The sequence below is a fragment of the Mastigoproctus giganteus genome, chromosome 5 (assembly GCF_048544385.1).
Source record: "Mastigoproctus giganteus isolate SK-2022 chromosome 5, ASM4854438v1, whole genome shotgun sequence".
NCBI classification, from domain to species: domain Eukaryota; kingdom Metazoa; phylum Arthropoda; class Arachnida; order Uropygi; family Thelyphonidae; genus Mastigoproctus; species Mastigoproctus giganteus.
This window is the reverse complement of record NC_143579.1, coordinates 47,231,362-47,247,581: the sequence shown is the minus strand read 5'-3', so window position 1 is coordinate 47,247,581 and position 16,220 is coordinate 47,231,362. Positions and strand designations below refer to the sequence as shown.

The window sequence follows — 16,220 nt, the reverse complement described above, 5'->3', positions numbered from 1 at the left end:
CAAGTGAGTATTTTTAAATACAATTTGGTATCCTGAAAACTTCTACAGCAAAACTATCATGTAGCACAACTGTTTCTGCTAAGAAGTCCCAGTGACTGATAATTTATCGATCTTGAAATTTCCTGTTTTCCTCTATTCAAGAATAATAATGGTAGCCATTTTGAAAAACGTTCAGTCGGAAAATGAAACCACCCTTAGGTCCCAAATCTTAACTTATCACTCACCAACACTTATTTTATCTAAAATATAACTTCTTTTTTGAGCAACACTCCCTAAAAACTTTATTAATTAATTTTATTAGCGCAATAATTTAGCTAGCATACAGCTGGTGCCACCAGCGCCAAACTATGTGCAGTAATTTTGCTTTCACTATAAAATCATGGTCAACAAGGCACAATGTCACGTTTAAATCGTAGTTTTTTTTTTTATTGTTGTTTTTTTGCTTTAATACATAAACTAAAAAAAAATCCCGTTATTCTCCAGATGGCTGAACATTCATTATAAAACTTTGGTCTACACAGCAGAATGTCATGTTTAAATTTAAGTTTTTCAGCCTTAAACTAAAAAAGTTTCTGTTTATTCTCCAGATGACCGAAGCCAGAAGTTTTATAAATTCATTGTGATTGCATTTATACTGAATTATTACAGGCAGCTCGATTATCAATGCCACAGTTAAAAATGGGTCGTTACTGTACTTAAACCTACAACCTCCTTACTTGTGGTTTCACATGCTGGCTACTCGACAATAACTGACCAGTATCTTTATTAAAAAATTGAAATTAAATAATAATAAATTTGAATTTATTAAAATTTGAAAATTAAGATCATTGCGCTCTACTGAACGCTATCACCTTAATTTTCAAAATATCTGTTTTTGGTTTTGTACTACAATTTGTCTTCTACTGATTGTCACTAAAGAATATTATTATTATTCCATATTTTATTCCATAAAAAATATTATTATTATTATTATTCCATAAAAAATAAAATGGTGTTGAAATCTCATGGGAGGTGCCTCAGAGGAGCACACACACACATGTTACCCAATGTGCCATCCATATTCATTAAACACATTTCTGAAATATAAATTACGAAACCTTATAGCTCGAATATTCCTCATACATTATTCCATTAATCCACTTCCAAGTTATAAAATACAATTGGTCCGCTTCACTAGATAATACGGGGATAAGTTGCAAACAGGAAATGATCCGAAGCGTTGATAAACGCTTCAGGCCATTTACAGTGGAAATATCGTGACGAGGTGCGCTGACAATTTTGTTTTTATTCCGAACAACCCAAAACGTTCACAGTTACGACTGCTTTTACATAATTCATCTCCATGGTGTAAGTATCATCATACTCCTTAACTACCGAGTCACATGTAAGGTTCGCCTGGCAGGTATGAAGCGACAAGTCAGGCAGACAGACGCTGAAGAAGCAAGAGTCTAGTTCTCTTGAAAGCTATTTAGTTATTTTCTTTCTTTTCTCATTGGGTCAGCGTGTGATCATTGTACACTCTGTGACATTAAAAATTTCGCATTCCGAAGGAACAGGAATACAGAGAGGACACTTAGAGCAATGATAGCCAAGGAGTTAAGGTAGTAGTGGGGTTTTAGGAGCATCCGCGACTAAGACCATATTGCTGCGTATGTACTGTCTGTAATTTGCTTGTGTTCTGTGTTCGATTTTCTGTTTGCTGGCCGAAAAACCCGAGTTTCCGGGGGGAAAAACCGTGCCATCCTCGCCTGAGACCTAACTCAGTCACGTTGTGAAAATGGCCCATAAACTTTCCTCGCGTCATCGACTGGCCTCGAACCCGGGTCTTTCCACTCGGTGTAGGGAGGATGATGATTCTACCAGCTGTGCTTCCCACGATGGTAGGAGTTAAGGAACACATGATAAAAGTCACAGACGCAAATGTGTGTGTGTGTGAATACATTTAATGACATAAAATGATGCCCAGTGTTGACAAATCAATATGATGAAGTTCCACCACGGTTGCGGATACATTGAGCCAAGCGTCTTGGCATTGAAGTCGTAGTTGTTGAATGGCCTCCTACGATATTTCTTACCTCTTGCACAGAGTCCGGCGCAACCAACAATCGTAATCTGTGTTTGCTATTGGGTGGCTCTGTATATTATTATTGTTATTATTATTATTATTACAAAAATTTTACTCCTTTATGGAATTTTTCCCGCCCCATGACGGGCACTGGTACTAAGTGCATGGGGTGGTTGGTTGTGTCCGGTTACTATGATTATTGTTATTATTACTGTTGATCAAGGAACTCTTACTGTCCTACAGGTTTTCAAGATCGCGGCTTTCTGGAGTTCCATATAAGTGTTCTTGGAGGTCTATTCCTGCTAGGTTCTTATGGAGGCTCTTTGGCACCATGCCGATGGGTGACACGGTGATTGGGATGGTCATTACTTGTTCCATATGCCACATATTTTTGACTTCCTGTCTTAGACCTCAGTACTTTCTGATCTTTTCGTCGTATGTTTTCTGGAGGTTTCTGGTGTGTTGGGCACTGCTACGTAAATTAGGTAGGTAACCTTTTCCTGCTGTAGATAAGGGTTATGTCTGGTCTGTAGTGCGTGATCGTCTTGTTCTTTATTTTGGCACAGTCCCAGTGTAGTCTGTGAGTAGAGGCCTCTAGTGCGGCCTGAAGATCGTACTTGTAATACGGTAAACTTTCTTTGATCAGCTGGTATTTTTGTGCAAGACTTTTGATGTATTATTCTGGCCACCTAATCATGTCTGTGAGTGTACCCCGTCTGGGTGGTCACCCTGCTTCCTGCGATGATATGTTGAATTGTTTCTGGGGCCAGGCAGCATCGCCGACATGTGTCATCTGTTACTCCGGGGTTGTTATTATTATTATTTTTCCCTGATGGAGGGGGTTCCACCCTATGACGGGTATTGCTACCAAGTGCACAAGGTGGGTGTTATGTCTTATGCTACTGTTGATCGAGGAACTCTCTGACTGTCCTACAGATGTTCAGGATTGCGACTTTATGGAGTTCCTTATATTGTTCTCTGGGAGACCGATTGCTGCTAGACTGTTATGTAGGGTCTTTGGCACCATACCGGTGGTTGACATGATGATCGGAATGGTTGTTACTTGTTGCATATGCCATATCTCTTTGATCTCCTGTCTTAGGTCCGTGTACTTCCTGATCTTTTCCTTGTGGATTTTGTAAAGATTGCCAGTGTTGGGCACTGCTGTGTGAATCAGATAGGTAGCCTTTTCCTCGTTGTTGATAAGGGCTATGTCCAGTCTGTTATGCGAGGTTGTCTTGTCCATTATTATAGCGCAGTCCCAGTACAACTTGTGGGTGGGGTCTCTAGTACAGCCTGTGATTTATTTGTTCGTATTTGTAATACGGTACACTTTCTTTGATCAACTGGTATTTCCTCGCTAGCTTCTGGTGTATTATCCTGGCTACCTGGTCGTGTCTACGAGTGTACTGCGTCTGGGTGATCACCTTGCATTCTGCGGTGATGTGTTGGGTCGTTTCTGAGGCCAGGTGGCATCATCGACATTCGTTATCTGACTCTCCGGGCTCCTTGGTGATGTATTTTCTATAGTTCATGGAGTTGATTACCTGGTCTTGGAGCAGTTTTCCTTTCATTTATTTTCAAAACCAATTCAGTCTAAGTATTCTAAAGTTTCCTTATTGTATTGTTTGCTTCCTTGCTAAGTTTAAATGCAATTGCTTGCTGTTTAGAGGTAACAAAAATTTTTAAATCATCTGCATATGCAATGAATTGTTTACAGTTTTGAGCTAAAAATGGAGCAATTGCAATGGCCAAGAAGGTGGCGTACTTCTCTGGGAACAGGACAATTTGCTGATTTATTTCCGTTAATTGCAGTAACTTGTCTTTCTTGGAGGGTGTTGGTTAGAACGCTTAAGGTTCTTCCTGTTATGAGAAAATACTCCTTCAGAATTACTGTCAGTGCTGGGATAGAAATGTTGTCAAAGGCTGCTGCTATATCCAAGAAAATTATATTTAACCGTGTTTATTATTTAATTCTTGCTGTATCCGTAGTAGTGCTTTCATTAAATTTGTAACAGTCGACCTTCGTGGAGCCATGGGACGTGAGCATTCTGGTCTGTCTCCAAAGCAGTGCTGATTGATGATGTTTAAGATTTCCTTTTCGAATATTTTTTTGTGCAGAGACCATCCAGTATTAGGCCTGAAATCTTTACTGGATTTAGAGTTATTTTTGGAACTGGTTTCACATAATGTCTTTTCCATGTTTTCGGAATAGCCCCCTCTTTTAGTATTCGTTGGATGAAGTGATGGAGTGGGTCAATTATGTATGCACTACATATTTTGTAATGAATAATGGAAACTACCCCGATCCTATCATTGCCTTACTGGGGAGAGAATTAATCGCTTATTTTAAGTTATCCCTAGTAATATTAATTTCATGTTATACTATGTTTACAGCTCTAGTTTTGTTAGCGTATGCGGTTTCCATCAGTTTCTGATTTATTTGCGGCATCTCGCGGATGTTTTTCTGGTTTAGTGGCATCCGTCTCGAAAGAAAATACTGAAGTCTTTTTTTTTTTTTTTTACAAAACGTTCGCAGCATATCTAATAAACTTCACACCTTAAAGAGCCTTCTATTAAATTCAGAGACCTGGCTCTAAAATAATAAGTAGTTGAATGCTCTGGTAGACAGTTTATGCTATAAGTGTATTGCAAGACGGAGGGAGATCAGTAGAGGCAGAGGAGTAATGATTCTATATAAAACTGACCTCTTGAATTTGAAAGAACAAAGCTCTCATTCGGAAAACTTTGAATCTTAATTGCCACATTCTTAGGTGAGAACCGGAAGATATAAATATGTCACCAGAACATAAGAGAGAAATCAGAAATGGGTTTTTTTACCTGACTCCCCTTAAATTTAGATGTAAATGTAGACACAATGATCATAGGTGATCTGAATATGCCCATGCCGAAGAATAAAGGTGAAAAAGCAGAGCTGGACATTACAGTAGAAGCACTTGGAATGAAACAGTTAACAACACCCGCAACAAACGGACTGCATTGCCCGAATTTAATTTATTATAACACACAAGATATTAATTTAAAGATAGTTCCATGGGATTTTCCTCTGATCACTGTGTGCTTACAATTGAAGTTACTCTTCGAAGACAGGTTGCCGACCAGAATATCGGCATATATCGGCGTAATAATTTGAAATTTATTGAAACGTCTACAGAACGTCCGTAGGACGTCTACAGAAGAAGCCATCGAGGAGATTGCATATTTCCTCTATAGAAGCAGCTAAAGTATTAAAGATCTCTGATAGAAAGAACTCTTGGTTTTCTCCGCAAGTCAAAGTAAATTTTAAAAAGAAACAAAAGATATTCAGAAAATGGTATGGACTGCGTACCCGACTGATTGGACTAAATACAAATGTGAAAGGACGATTTTTATTCAAATGAAGAGACAAGCATACTATGAGGGTATGAGAGAGAAATTAAGAAAAGGAAAGAGAATAGTAAGCAAGAAAAGTAACAAAGAAAAAATATTGGACCAGCTTTTTTAAAGATTGGACAGAAGCCACATTATATGGTGTCCAATCATGGTCCACACGTGTGTGTTCGATGGAGGAGAAATCTGTGGGCCTGGTTGGCCAATATACAAAGATACTCAGAGGGATCCCCTGCGATATGTGTTTCGGCGTTGTCCTGCTGAAAATTGGCTCAAGCATCCCAGTTAGAAAGTGGAGAGCGACGGGTTCCAGAATCTTTGCGACATAGCAGCGAGCTCGAACACGAATAACGACCGACTATCAAAACTGATAGCTTCTCCATAACGCCAGCAGAGTATGCAGTAAGTTCGGAATAAGTTCAACAGTGGCGCTAGGATCATTGCGTTTACCACATGTGTATGTGGCGATCATCGGGCTCCAAGCAAAGGCGAGATTCATCGCTGATCACCACTTGATGCCATTCTGTATCCCAGGTGCACGTGTGTGGCAACATTCTAGACATTGTTGGCGATGGTCCGGTCAGGGGTAATCGACGCAATGGCAATGCTCGGTGGCCCTTTGTGCAGTGGTCGATGAGTGACAGCCAGGTGACGCGAGGAATTTTTATGTCTTTTTCACAACGGGGTTGAGTTATTCAGCATCAGGCGAGGGTACATGGTTATTTTTCCTGGAAACTCGGGTTATAGCAAAGAGGAAACTATGATTATAGCAAACAGGCGCAATATAGTCTAAGTCGCTGTTGCGCCTAAAACCCTACAACAAAAAAAAAAAATTAGAACATATGTGAAATATTGCATGGATGAGACGTGATTCCCAGGCAAAGCGATAAAAAAAAAAAAAAAAAATGCTAAAAACTTGTATTTAATTGCATGTAACTCTTAAAATTAAGAAAAAAAAAAAGTTTTAACACTAACTGCCTACCAGAATATCTTTGCTCTGTTCCTCCTTTATTTAGCAATTGCAATCAGTTAAAATAAACTTTTGGTGATGGTTGGAAAAGTTAGAAATCCCGAAACCGTAATATAATAAATAACCAGGTACAGGTAGAAGCCCTCTTATCCGACGTGATGGGTACCTGTTGTTGGTCAGGTAATCGAAAAAGCTGATTAATTTTATTTTCACTTAAAACCAATACATGTGCATTCATTTACATAAAATAAGTAATTTTCATCTGTTTTGATGAAGTGTGACGTTTTGTAGCATAATTCCTCCATTTTTTTTTTTTTTTTTTTAAATAAGCATCACATTGTAGATTGTTGAATCAGGTTGTTCAATATACAGTAAACCCCCGCGGGGGTTACGTTCCTGAGAAATGCCGCGAATACCGAAAACGCGAATACTGAGTTATGGCTCCCATAGTAATAAAGGGGTTCCGTTCCAAAGTATGAAATATATAAGAAAAACTAGTCTAAAATTTTGTCTATGTATGTATTATATGTACCTTCATAATATGACTATGTACATAGACAGTACATAGTGAAATGCAAGCATATGGCATCGAAATGAAAATAAGAAACAATTTAATATTAAATGTAATATTTATTAGAAATTTCAAACAAATCTTTCAAACCAGCGTTTTTGCTAGCTAAAAAACTTATCCCGCCAGTGCTATCACCAGTTTCGCTAAAGTGTTGATAAAGGAGTTTTGCTTTTTCATGAATGATGAGTGAACTTAACGGAATTTTATTTTGAGTTCAGTCTTCTATCCACAGATTTAAAGTCTTTTCCATTTTTTCTAATTTAACTTCACGAGTTACAGAGCAAATTTTTGAAGCAATTAGCGCGTTTTCACGGACACTACGCGGATTTTTTCTTCCGATTTTTTGATTGATCACACCGTTGACACATTGATTTTATAATGTTTTGCCACTGAGGAGACACTTTCACCATTAGAAATTTTGTCTAATAACTCAATTTTATTCGCTAATGTCATCACCTTCTTTGATCTTTTCACATTTCCCTTGTTATTCGTAGCCATATTTTTGTACGTGTTAGAAAGAACTTGTCCACAATAAAGTCACTTTCTTCCGTTAACACACTCGAAAAAAAAAAAGTCTATTTTACACTGCAAAACGGTAGATATTACTTTTGTAAGCATATCAATTTATAAATTGATAAATTCATTCAATTTATAAGCATATAAATTAAAAGCAAACGACGAAACCTTCCATGACAAGCGCATAACACATACTGAACAAGGATTAGCGAGAAACATCCACGCTCGCGATTTTTTCACCCCTCTCCCCCCCACCCACTGAGCGCTGTTTTGACCGGGAAAGATAATTTTAGCCACGCCCATGTTTTTTTATGGCGGAAAATGTTCACGGCGTTTTAAAATTCACATTTTTTTAGGTTTCATTTTATATTAAATCAGCGACCGCGAATACGCGAAACTGCGAAACCGCGAATACAGATACCGCGAATAGCGGGGGTTTACTGTAATGTAAAGCTGTAACTTTACAGGATGTTTTTCGGTCTGCATGAGAAATTTTTGGCCTTGGGTTTAATTCAATCTCTTCTTGTTCATATATAGATCTATCGGTTTCCATCACGTAGTATGAAACTGATATTTTATTTATTATATTTTATTTGTTTATTTTATCTATTTTAACTGATTCATTTTATCTTACCATCACGTAGTATGGAAAGCGATAGTTGTTTGACCAGAGGCTAACGACTTTTGTTAGCCTCTAGCCAAAGTTTTCTCCAAGATTTAGTAAATGTTGAACTTGGAATTTCTCTCCGTACTAGTGCTATATTATAAACACGTCTTTGTTAATGATGACTTTTAATGATTCTATAAGATTTATATTCCTGTCTTCTTCTCTCTTATTTTATTTTTTCCAAAATTGAACTCAAAAACTTTCGCCTGTGTCGTCTCTTTAAACATTGTAGGGCCGCTTTTTTCATAGGCTGGATTAAGTATGCTACCTTTGGTGAAAGGGCCTCCGTAGCCGAGTGGTCAGGAGCGGGAGTGCAGTAACACACGCTCTTTGAGTAGACCGGGGTTCAAGCCCCTGACTGCTGAATACGGTCGATCTGCCAACCCGCACTGGACCAGCGTGGCAGATTATGGTCCGTTTCCCTCAACCATTGTTGAGGTTTCCATCCTCAACAATGGCTTCCAACCTGCAGTGGGTTGATAATGGCTGCACTTTACTTTTACCTTTGGTGATAAAAATATGGCCCTTATGATTCCTTCTTTGAGTCGTACTGGGAGGGAAGGAGGGTTATCCAGAAAGGCTGCAATGTGCTGTTGGCATCTGACAGTATTTTTTTAAGAGGGAAGGGCGAGCGTTGGTTAACCCGTTGAGTCTGTCAACAAACTTCTGTGTAGAAGAATTCATTTTCGATTAAAGAAAATATCCTTACCAGATGAAACAAAGTACAGTATGTTATTTTTGAATCAGCATTGAAACATTATAGAAAATAGCGTTTTTTTTATTTGCTGACCATTGTTATTCGAAAATAAAGAACGCTCGGAGCAGTGATATTGCATACCTTTTTAATCTTATATTGCACAAATTTTGTGATAACTATAACACGAATAAGAAAGCAGCCATGCATATCAGACATATTGTAAAATGCTCGAGACATGGATCCTTGGTTAAAAATTGTAATTTTTATCTTTCATTTTTGTTTCATTAACATTGTATTTTATCTTATCATTTCTTTTTTTCTTTTTTTAAGTTTTTTTTGTGCCTTCTTTTTCATCTCTCTCTCTCTCTCTCTCTCTCTCTCTCTCTCTCTCTCTCTCTCTCTCTCTCCCTTTATGTCATAAGAAATTTTACTTAATGAAACTAACGCTGCGATGTTGACTGTTATAAGAACTTTTTATACGGAAGCATTAAAACATATTTCAGTACATATTACTAACAGACACTATATATCTGGACATGGTGGCCTAACTATTTAGGTCACTGAATGTTTTAACTTTTTACATATGACCGGTATTTGGCGCATTATAGCCTCAGTTGCTGATGCGCCAATAAAACCCAAACCCAAACTAACAGACATGTGAGATTTCTATTTACCTTTCCTTGATTGGCTATTTTAAATTTCCCCATTGTAAGGCTTGCTTTCAGTGGCTTCATTCCTATGAGACTGATCTCACAATAATGACGTCCTTTATTTTAAATTCCACCTTTAATTCTCGTCTTTCATCTTAACTCTGGTTTTCCAACAAACGTATTAAAGCTGTTAGAGACGAGTATAAAGCATAACAGTTTACTTACATCAAAATCACAACGTCTGTTTTTTGCCTATACTTTAAAATTTAAATTTGAAAGGTTCAAGAATAAAAATTGTCTTTTGTCTTTTACAATCTTGGTAAATTTTCTCCATTCAAATCAGCCTCACTCAATGCCTCCTTTTTGTTTTTCGGTAGAAAGGGATCGGAATAATCTCGAATAATCTTATATTAGAACATTTAATCTATATCTACGTAAAATCTCGTGGCTTCATAAATAAATACAGTTTCTGTTTCTACTCCAGAACGGCCACATAGGATCAAAGGTATTTTCAGGATAAACTAGAAGATCCAGGGATTCTCAACCTTTCTTCCAGTGGTGACCCTTTTAATCAGTGTGCTAGGTGTGCCTTTAACGCCAAAGCAACTAAGTCTACGAGGCGTTCAGCATATATGCCTATAATTGCTTGTAATCTTCGGTTGGTTTTCTGGAAGTTAGTTTCCGAGAGCAAAAACTCTTGCCTGAATTGTACTATATATAATTGATAATGTAAGTTACTTTAACTGTTAAACCTCCATATTAAAAATTTATGATATATATTCGTTTAATCGTGGACACGCCGATATTTGAGTGCGCAATGCGCATGACTTCATTCCATTTCCCTCCCCACGCGCCCGCCCATACGGACAATTTTTTTTACTACTTCTAGGTGTCTTGCAGTAGCATCTCACATCTATTTTAGGTAGCGCGCTGGGTTGGATGGGGTCGATATTTTATGTATTATTCTTTGTACCCTCCCGTGTATCTCCTCAACATCTTCCTCGGTATCTTATCAGCAGCCTCTTGGACGCTCACTAAGACCTTCAATACACAGACTCGCAGATCTTAAAAAAATAATGAATATTTTCTTTCCAGCTCAACGCTAGTAGTGAGTATTACTTAGCTCCTGGTCGTGTACACGACCAAGTATCAATACGGCTTGTATATCATATTATTACTTTTTATTATTTTCTTTAGTTAAACTCTATGAATTGCGTTGCTCATGTCCTTTTAAGTCACTTGGATATACAAAAAAATTCTGGCTTTCCGTAAATTTTTTTCCATATTCTTCATAAAAATAATTTTCAGCTATTGACAGCCCTGCTGGCTGTTGATGATATTACATAAATAATTATAATTAAAGAAAATTTTCTGTTTTTTCTGGGAAGACCACATAAGATCAAAGGAGTTCACAGGATGGAATACAAGATCATGCGCGGTTGAACCACGGTCACTCAAGCGCGTGTATTTGTGTATCCTTGTGCTTGACCCCTCGGCTACGGCGGCTGTTAAATAGCTATGTCAATTCTGCTCGAATCACTATTTTTTTAGTTTTAAAAAATGATAACTTTAAGAAAATGCATAGTACTTTTCCTGAATAAAGAAAAATAAAATTAAAAACTTGAAAAGACAGATCTCGAGAAGTATCATATTTGCTAAAATAAACCACCACTTTCCATAGAACTCACTATTTTGAAACAGAGAAATGGGCTGAATTCAATTTAATGCATTCATTTTATATTTAAACGTCTATTTCCAATTAATTTTTATACCGCTTCAAGAATATCTCTTCTAAATCAATTATCACTAAAGCAGTAAAGCAGAATAAATCTATGTGTTATTACCCATTATGTTTATTTATATTAGCTCTCACTATTATACATCAGTGTGGAATGGTGGGCGTAAGACTAATAGCTTAATAGCATACAGTCTAGTGCTGCTTCACTTATGCCCATCTTTAACAACACTCAGATTTCTTAATAAGAAAAGAAATTTTTAGTCATAAATCGGAGTTTCCAACATTTTGGATGCTTTTTCCATGTTAAACAAACAAACAAAACTAGGCTGTTCTATTTTGCTTTTGGCGTTATTTTTATTATGAGTTCTGTGCGAATCTGAAAAGTACTCTACAATTCCATATAGTTCTCGCATATATGAAGTTTCCCAGAGGATATCTTACAAAAAAATTTTCGAGAGTATCTTCGTAACAGAGTCTAATTAGGTGAAACAGCGTTCCAGTCACGCAGATGTTCTGAATGGAAATATCTGTTGTCTACAGATATTTCCATAGTCACTGTATGTGTTTTTTTTTTTTAAATTGCCATCTGTAATTCCACTTCTTTCTTCCAAACCACAGAAAACACTTGCGTCTTCAGGGTGGTTCGAATCAATAGTTTGAGTACATCCATTCATGATTTAGCTACAAACACACCGACGTAACTTTTCTTCATTTTCATATATTTCGTCTGGAATAAGTTCTCTCTGGAATAACGTTTCCCTTTATGTGTTTGCTGAAAATTAAAACCTGCGAAAATTCAAATCCAATGTCAACAAGTTTTTTCCTAGTTTCCCAATCATAAAGTCATCCTATAAGTTTAAGTAACTTGTTTCGGGGGGGGGGGACAAAAAAGTACAATGGATCTTTATTTATTGTTATTGACTTATTGTTAATTGAAAAGGCCGAAGTTGAGCATCAGTATAGAGTTATAAACGCTGTATGTTCAAATGCATGTGATACAGAAAAATACGGTAATATTCTTATAGTCTAATTTCTATTTGTACTCCTCTGATCCTACTTCGCCGTCTCGGAGCAAATAAATAAATAAAGTTGCGTTTATACTCTAAGCGGCCGAAGTCACAAGACTTTACGACTTCATTGTAACTGTTTTATTGCAGCTGATTTACCAGCGAAAACGGCTATCAATGGACCGTGCACTTCCTGTGGTAGTGTACTGGTTCGATCTCACGTGTGCGAATTTACATCCTCGTAAACAATGTTTTTGTTTTTTTTTTAATTTATTTAAAATGTTCTGTTCATACTCCGGCACGACCAGATCGTTCAGAGGAGTTTAGAACTAATCATCTTGACTAGAACACAACAGTTAACCGTGTTTAGCAGTCACGTGACTCGAGTCACTGTCAACTCAAACGCGTGTGCTGCTGCAGAATATTTATTTAAACAACTTTTAATGACAGCAGTGGTCGAGAGCATGGACTGTGGTGAAACGTTTCTTTATTAGCTGTCAAGGTCATATTTCTTATTTCCTTTTGTGCCCCTACAAAGTTCAGGGCCTGGTGTAGCTGCACCACCTGCTCCATAGGATGATACGCCGCTATGTAACAGCTTTTTAAACTGCTCAGCCTATTGCAGATGGGCATAAGTTCTGGCTTGACTTTTGCAACGCAAATTGTGTGTTGCATAAGAGATGAAAACAGTATAACTGTGATTGGTCTGAAGATTTTAATCCTGAGTGCTGGCAAACGGACTGCAAAATGAGGGAAAAAAAGAAAAAAAAAAAAGACACACTTATACGTGCATACTCTTCTCCTCTTTTTTAAAAAATTAGATTGAATTTTAATGTTTAGTACAAATAGCACTGCCGATGTCTATCTTGTAACTCTCAAAAAGAAATAGGCAGCATCATTCCATCATATTCATAACACAGGAATAAAATTTAATATCATAAGTAAATCTATACCAGCGTGCAAAGTTCTTAAAATTGGACAGCGAAACTTGCCATAGTTTGGATGATCAGTCTTTATTTGAAGTTAGTACCATCCGTTTTCGATGTAATATAAATTTTCTGTTTATGTCCAGGGATGGCCATATAGAGTCAAAGAAGTTTTCTGTTATAGGGATTTCTATTAACAGTGTAGCAAATAGAAACGGATGTGTATATGTAATTGGAGAGGTCTTGATTTAAATTTTTTCAAAGGCTCGAGCAATTTATAAAGGCTTCTTCAATCAAAATTGTAGTTAGCTGATTTCAGTTAGCGTAACCACAAACTTGATCGGCTAATCCAGTTTCCCTTGAATTAATTTAGCTCGCACAAAATGCAAAACAGCTTGTAAACGCAGATTTGTACAGATATAACCAAAGTAAGCGATGCTACAAAACAGTCAACCAAAGCAAATCAGGTCGGCTTGGCTGACTGAAATATTACTTCAGTATCAGTTATATACAGTTTCATATATATATATATATATATGTGTGTGTGTGTGTGTGTGTGAAATACACGCAGGAACTCTTATGGAAGAAAATATTTCAGCCTTAGTACGAAAGTATTTTTAAAGATTAAAAGTACATCTTATAATCTGTTTGTACATTTATTTCCTTTCTCATTGCAAGAGAATTTGTTTGTTCGACGGCTGGTAGAAACAAAATCAAACAAGATCTCTGTCAAGCCTTTCCTTTCGTTAATGCTCCAGATCTCAAATTAGCGCACATTTCGAAAAGGCTTGCAAATATCTTAACTGAAAAATAACAGTACTCTTCGTTTAAGCAGTCTCCAATCATCGTTTTTCCAGACTAGAAGAGTCAGAATGGTCTCCCACCAGAATCTTTGCCAGAGCAAAAAATTTGCAATGTCAAATATACTGAGCACGTATTTTGCTTATATATAACAAAATTGCTCTATCTAGATGGATAGAGCAATTTCTTCAGTGAGAATCTCTTAACCTTACAGAAAGGGGAATCAAAGGAAAATAACTTTAAAAGTAACTCAAACATTAACTCATGCATTCATGAAATTATATGTATTTGTATGTCCTTTGGTGTTGTTAAACGAAAAGAAAACTATTAGTAAGGAATGAGAAGTATTTCATTATGTCTTATTCCAGTGAAAGATAAACTATCGTGTTAACATTTTCACCACTCTCGGCAACTTAACAGCAAACACATGAGAATTCTTACAGTTTCACACCTACTACTGAAGAAGAAATTTACCTGCAAGCAAATAAAGAATTAAAGTGTTTACCTTTTACACGTGAGGTTCGAGTAATATTCTGACCACTGGCTTGCCTCTCGTGAGTAGATATTTATCTTTCACCAGAACGACAGTGTGAATTCCTAGAACTGTAAATAAGTGGCAAACGTGTGGCTCTCACAAACCTACCTCGATGACACTGGATGATGACCTTCTTGGGCTGGTCCGACACCTGAGTCTGTAGAGAGTCTGTGGGGTGCCTTCCCGAATTCACTAGCTCGCTCAGAAAGCCGATGTATCCGATAGCCAGACGTAGGGTGTCCACTTTGGAAAGTCTCTTCTCATAGGGTAACGTCGGTATGTGTGCCCGAAGGCCTTCGAAAGCATCGTTAATGGACTGCATCCTTCGTCTTTCACGTAAATTGGCCGCTTGTCGTTGCTGGATTTGTTGCTGAACACATTTCTTTTTCCTCCTCTTTTGCCGTAAGTTCTCTTGGTCTGGGTGACGGCTGTACGGCGAGCTGATCGGAGCTGCTCCGTACGCACCAGCGGAGGAGTCAAAGTGAAGGTGCTGTTGCAGGAACTGGCGGTTGACGTTGGCGAGGTCGATGTTTTCCATGTCGTAGTTCGGTCGTGCTCGGCCGGAATTGGACACCGTGCCGCAATGTGTCGAAATCCCCAGGGAACGGTTGCCACTTGCAGCCGGTGACAAGAAAGGTCACGCGCTACGGCTAGCTGTGCACTCCCATGTATGAGTGGTTCATCGAAGCCACGTGCATGCGGCTGTATTACTTTCCGGCAACGAATGAGCGGCACGCGCCGCCTCTTCACCTCGGCCAATTACAGTATAGGACTACGTGTGTGAGGCGCGTGCCGTGCATACGTCGTCCCACCTCCTGAAGTGCTTACAAGCACCGAAAAGGTATTTGTGGTTGGGTTTGCTTCTGTCGATGCTTGAGGGGAACGATCGATGGCGTCTGCCTGTACAGCTACGCTGAGAGACGTACGAAAGATGGTGGGAACAAAACGACTAGGTAGTCTGGAGCTAAACGGGCAGATGTTTAAAGACGGACAAGTACATCGAAATAAACAGCCGACAAATTTCTGTTCCTCCCACTTGTCCATCCAAAAAAAATAAATTAATAATAAGAAGAAAAAACTCAAAAGCCAACTTATTTTTGTACAGACATATCAGAAAAATTGAGCAATCACATAGAAACGATGTTACTTCTGTTTTATCTGAAATCAACTTTAAGCATTCAGTAAGTAATCGGTATGAACAAATCTGGGAAATGAAAGGGAATAAAAAAGTTTTTGATTCATTGTTATTATTTTATTATTGTAAGAGCGTCGTACAAGTAGTATAAAGATTCGAGAAAAACGAGTTCAAGCATTTCTAGAATAAAATATATAAGTTTGGTAGGGGGCGGAGGGGGTTCCAACAGCAAAATGAACGGAAACTTTAATAAGTCACAAATCCTGAGTTTTATATACGTATGTATGCCGGAATGTTTTTTGAAGGAGATAGAAATTTCTGTATGTATCACTCTCTAGCTCTCCTGAATATTCTCTAAGAAATAAGCTTTTATGATGTATCTGCTGTACTCCTGGAAGGAAGGTATAGTTATCTCTCGGAATATTTCTTTAACAATTTTCATATTTTTTTAATATGACCAAGCATGTGCCGTTTGTAATCTTTCGCCACTTTGCTTGCAGATACGCGTGGTAAATAGCAGCTGCATGTGCCGCCTACCTGTCCGGAGAGATA

The 16,220-nt window shown here is 37.8% G+C and overlaps 1 protein-coding gene across 1 annotated transcript in view; it reads right to left on the bottom strand.

The window, feature by feature from the left end:
* LOC150085372 (pancreas transcription factor 1 subunit alpha-like) overlaps positions 1-15,071 on the bottom strand; it is a 41,243-nt gene extending 26,172 nt beyond the window's left edge. Inside the window, exon 1 of the mRNA XM_090374543.1 lies at positions 14,642-15,071. Within this exon, the coding sequence (XP_090230669.1) occupies positions 14,642-15,071 (430 nt within the window). The remainder of the gene's footprint in view (positions 1-14,641) is intronic.
* Between the last annotated feature and the right edge of the window lie 1,149 nt (positions 15,072-16,220).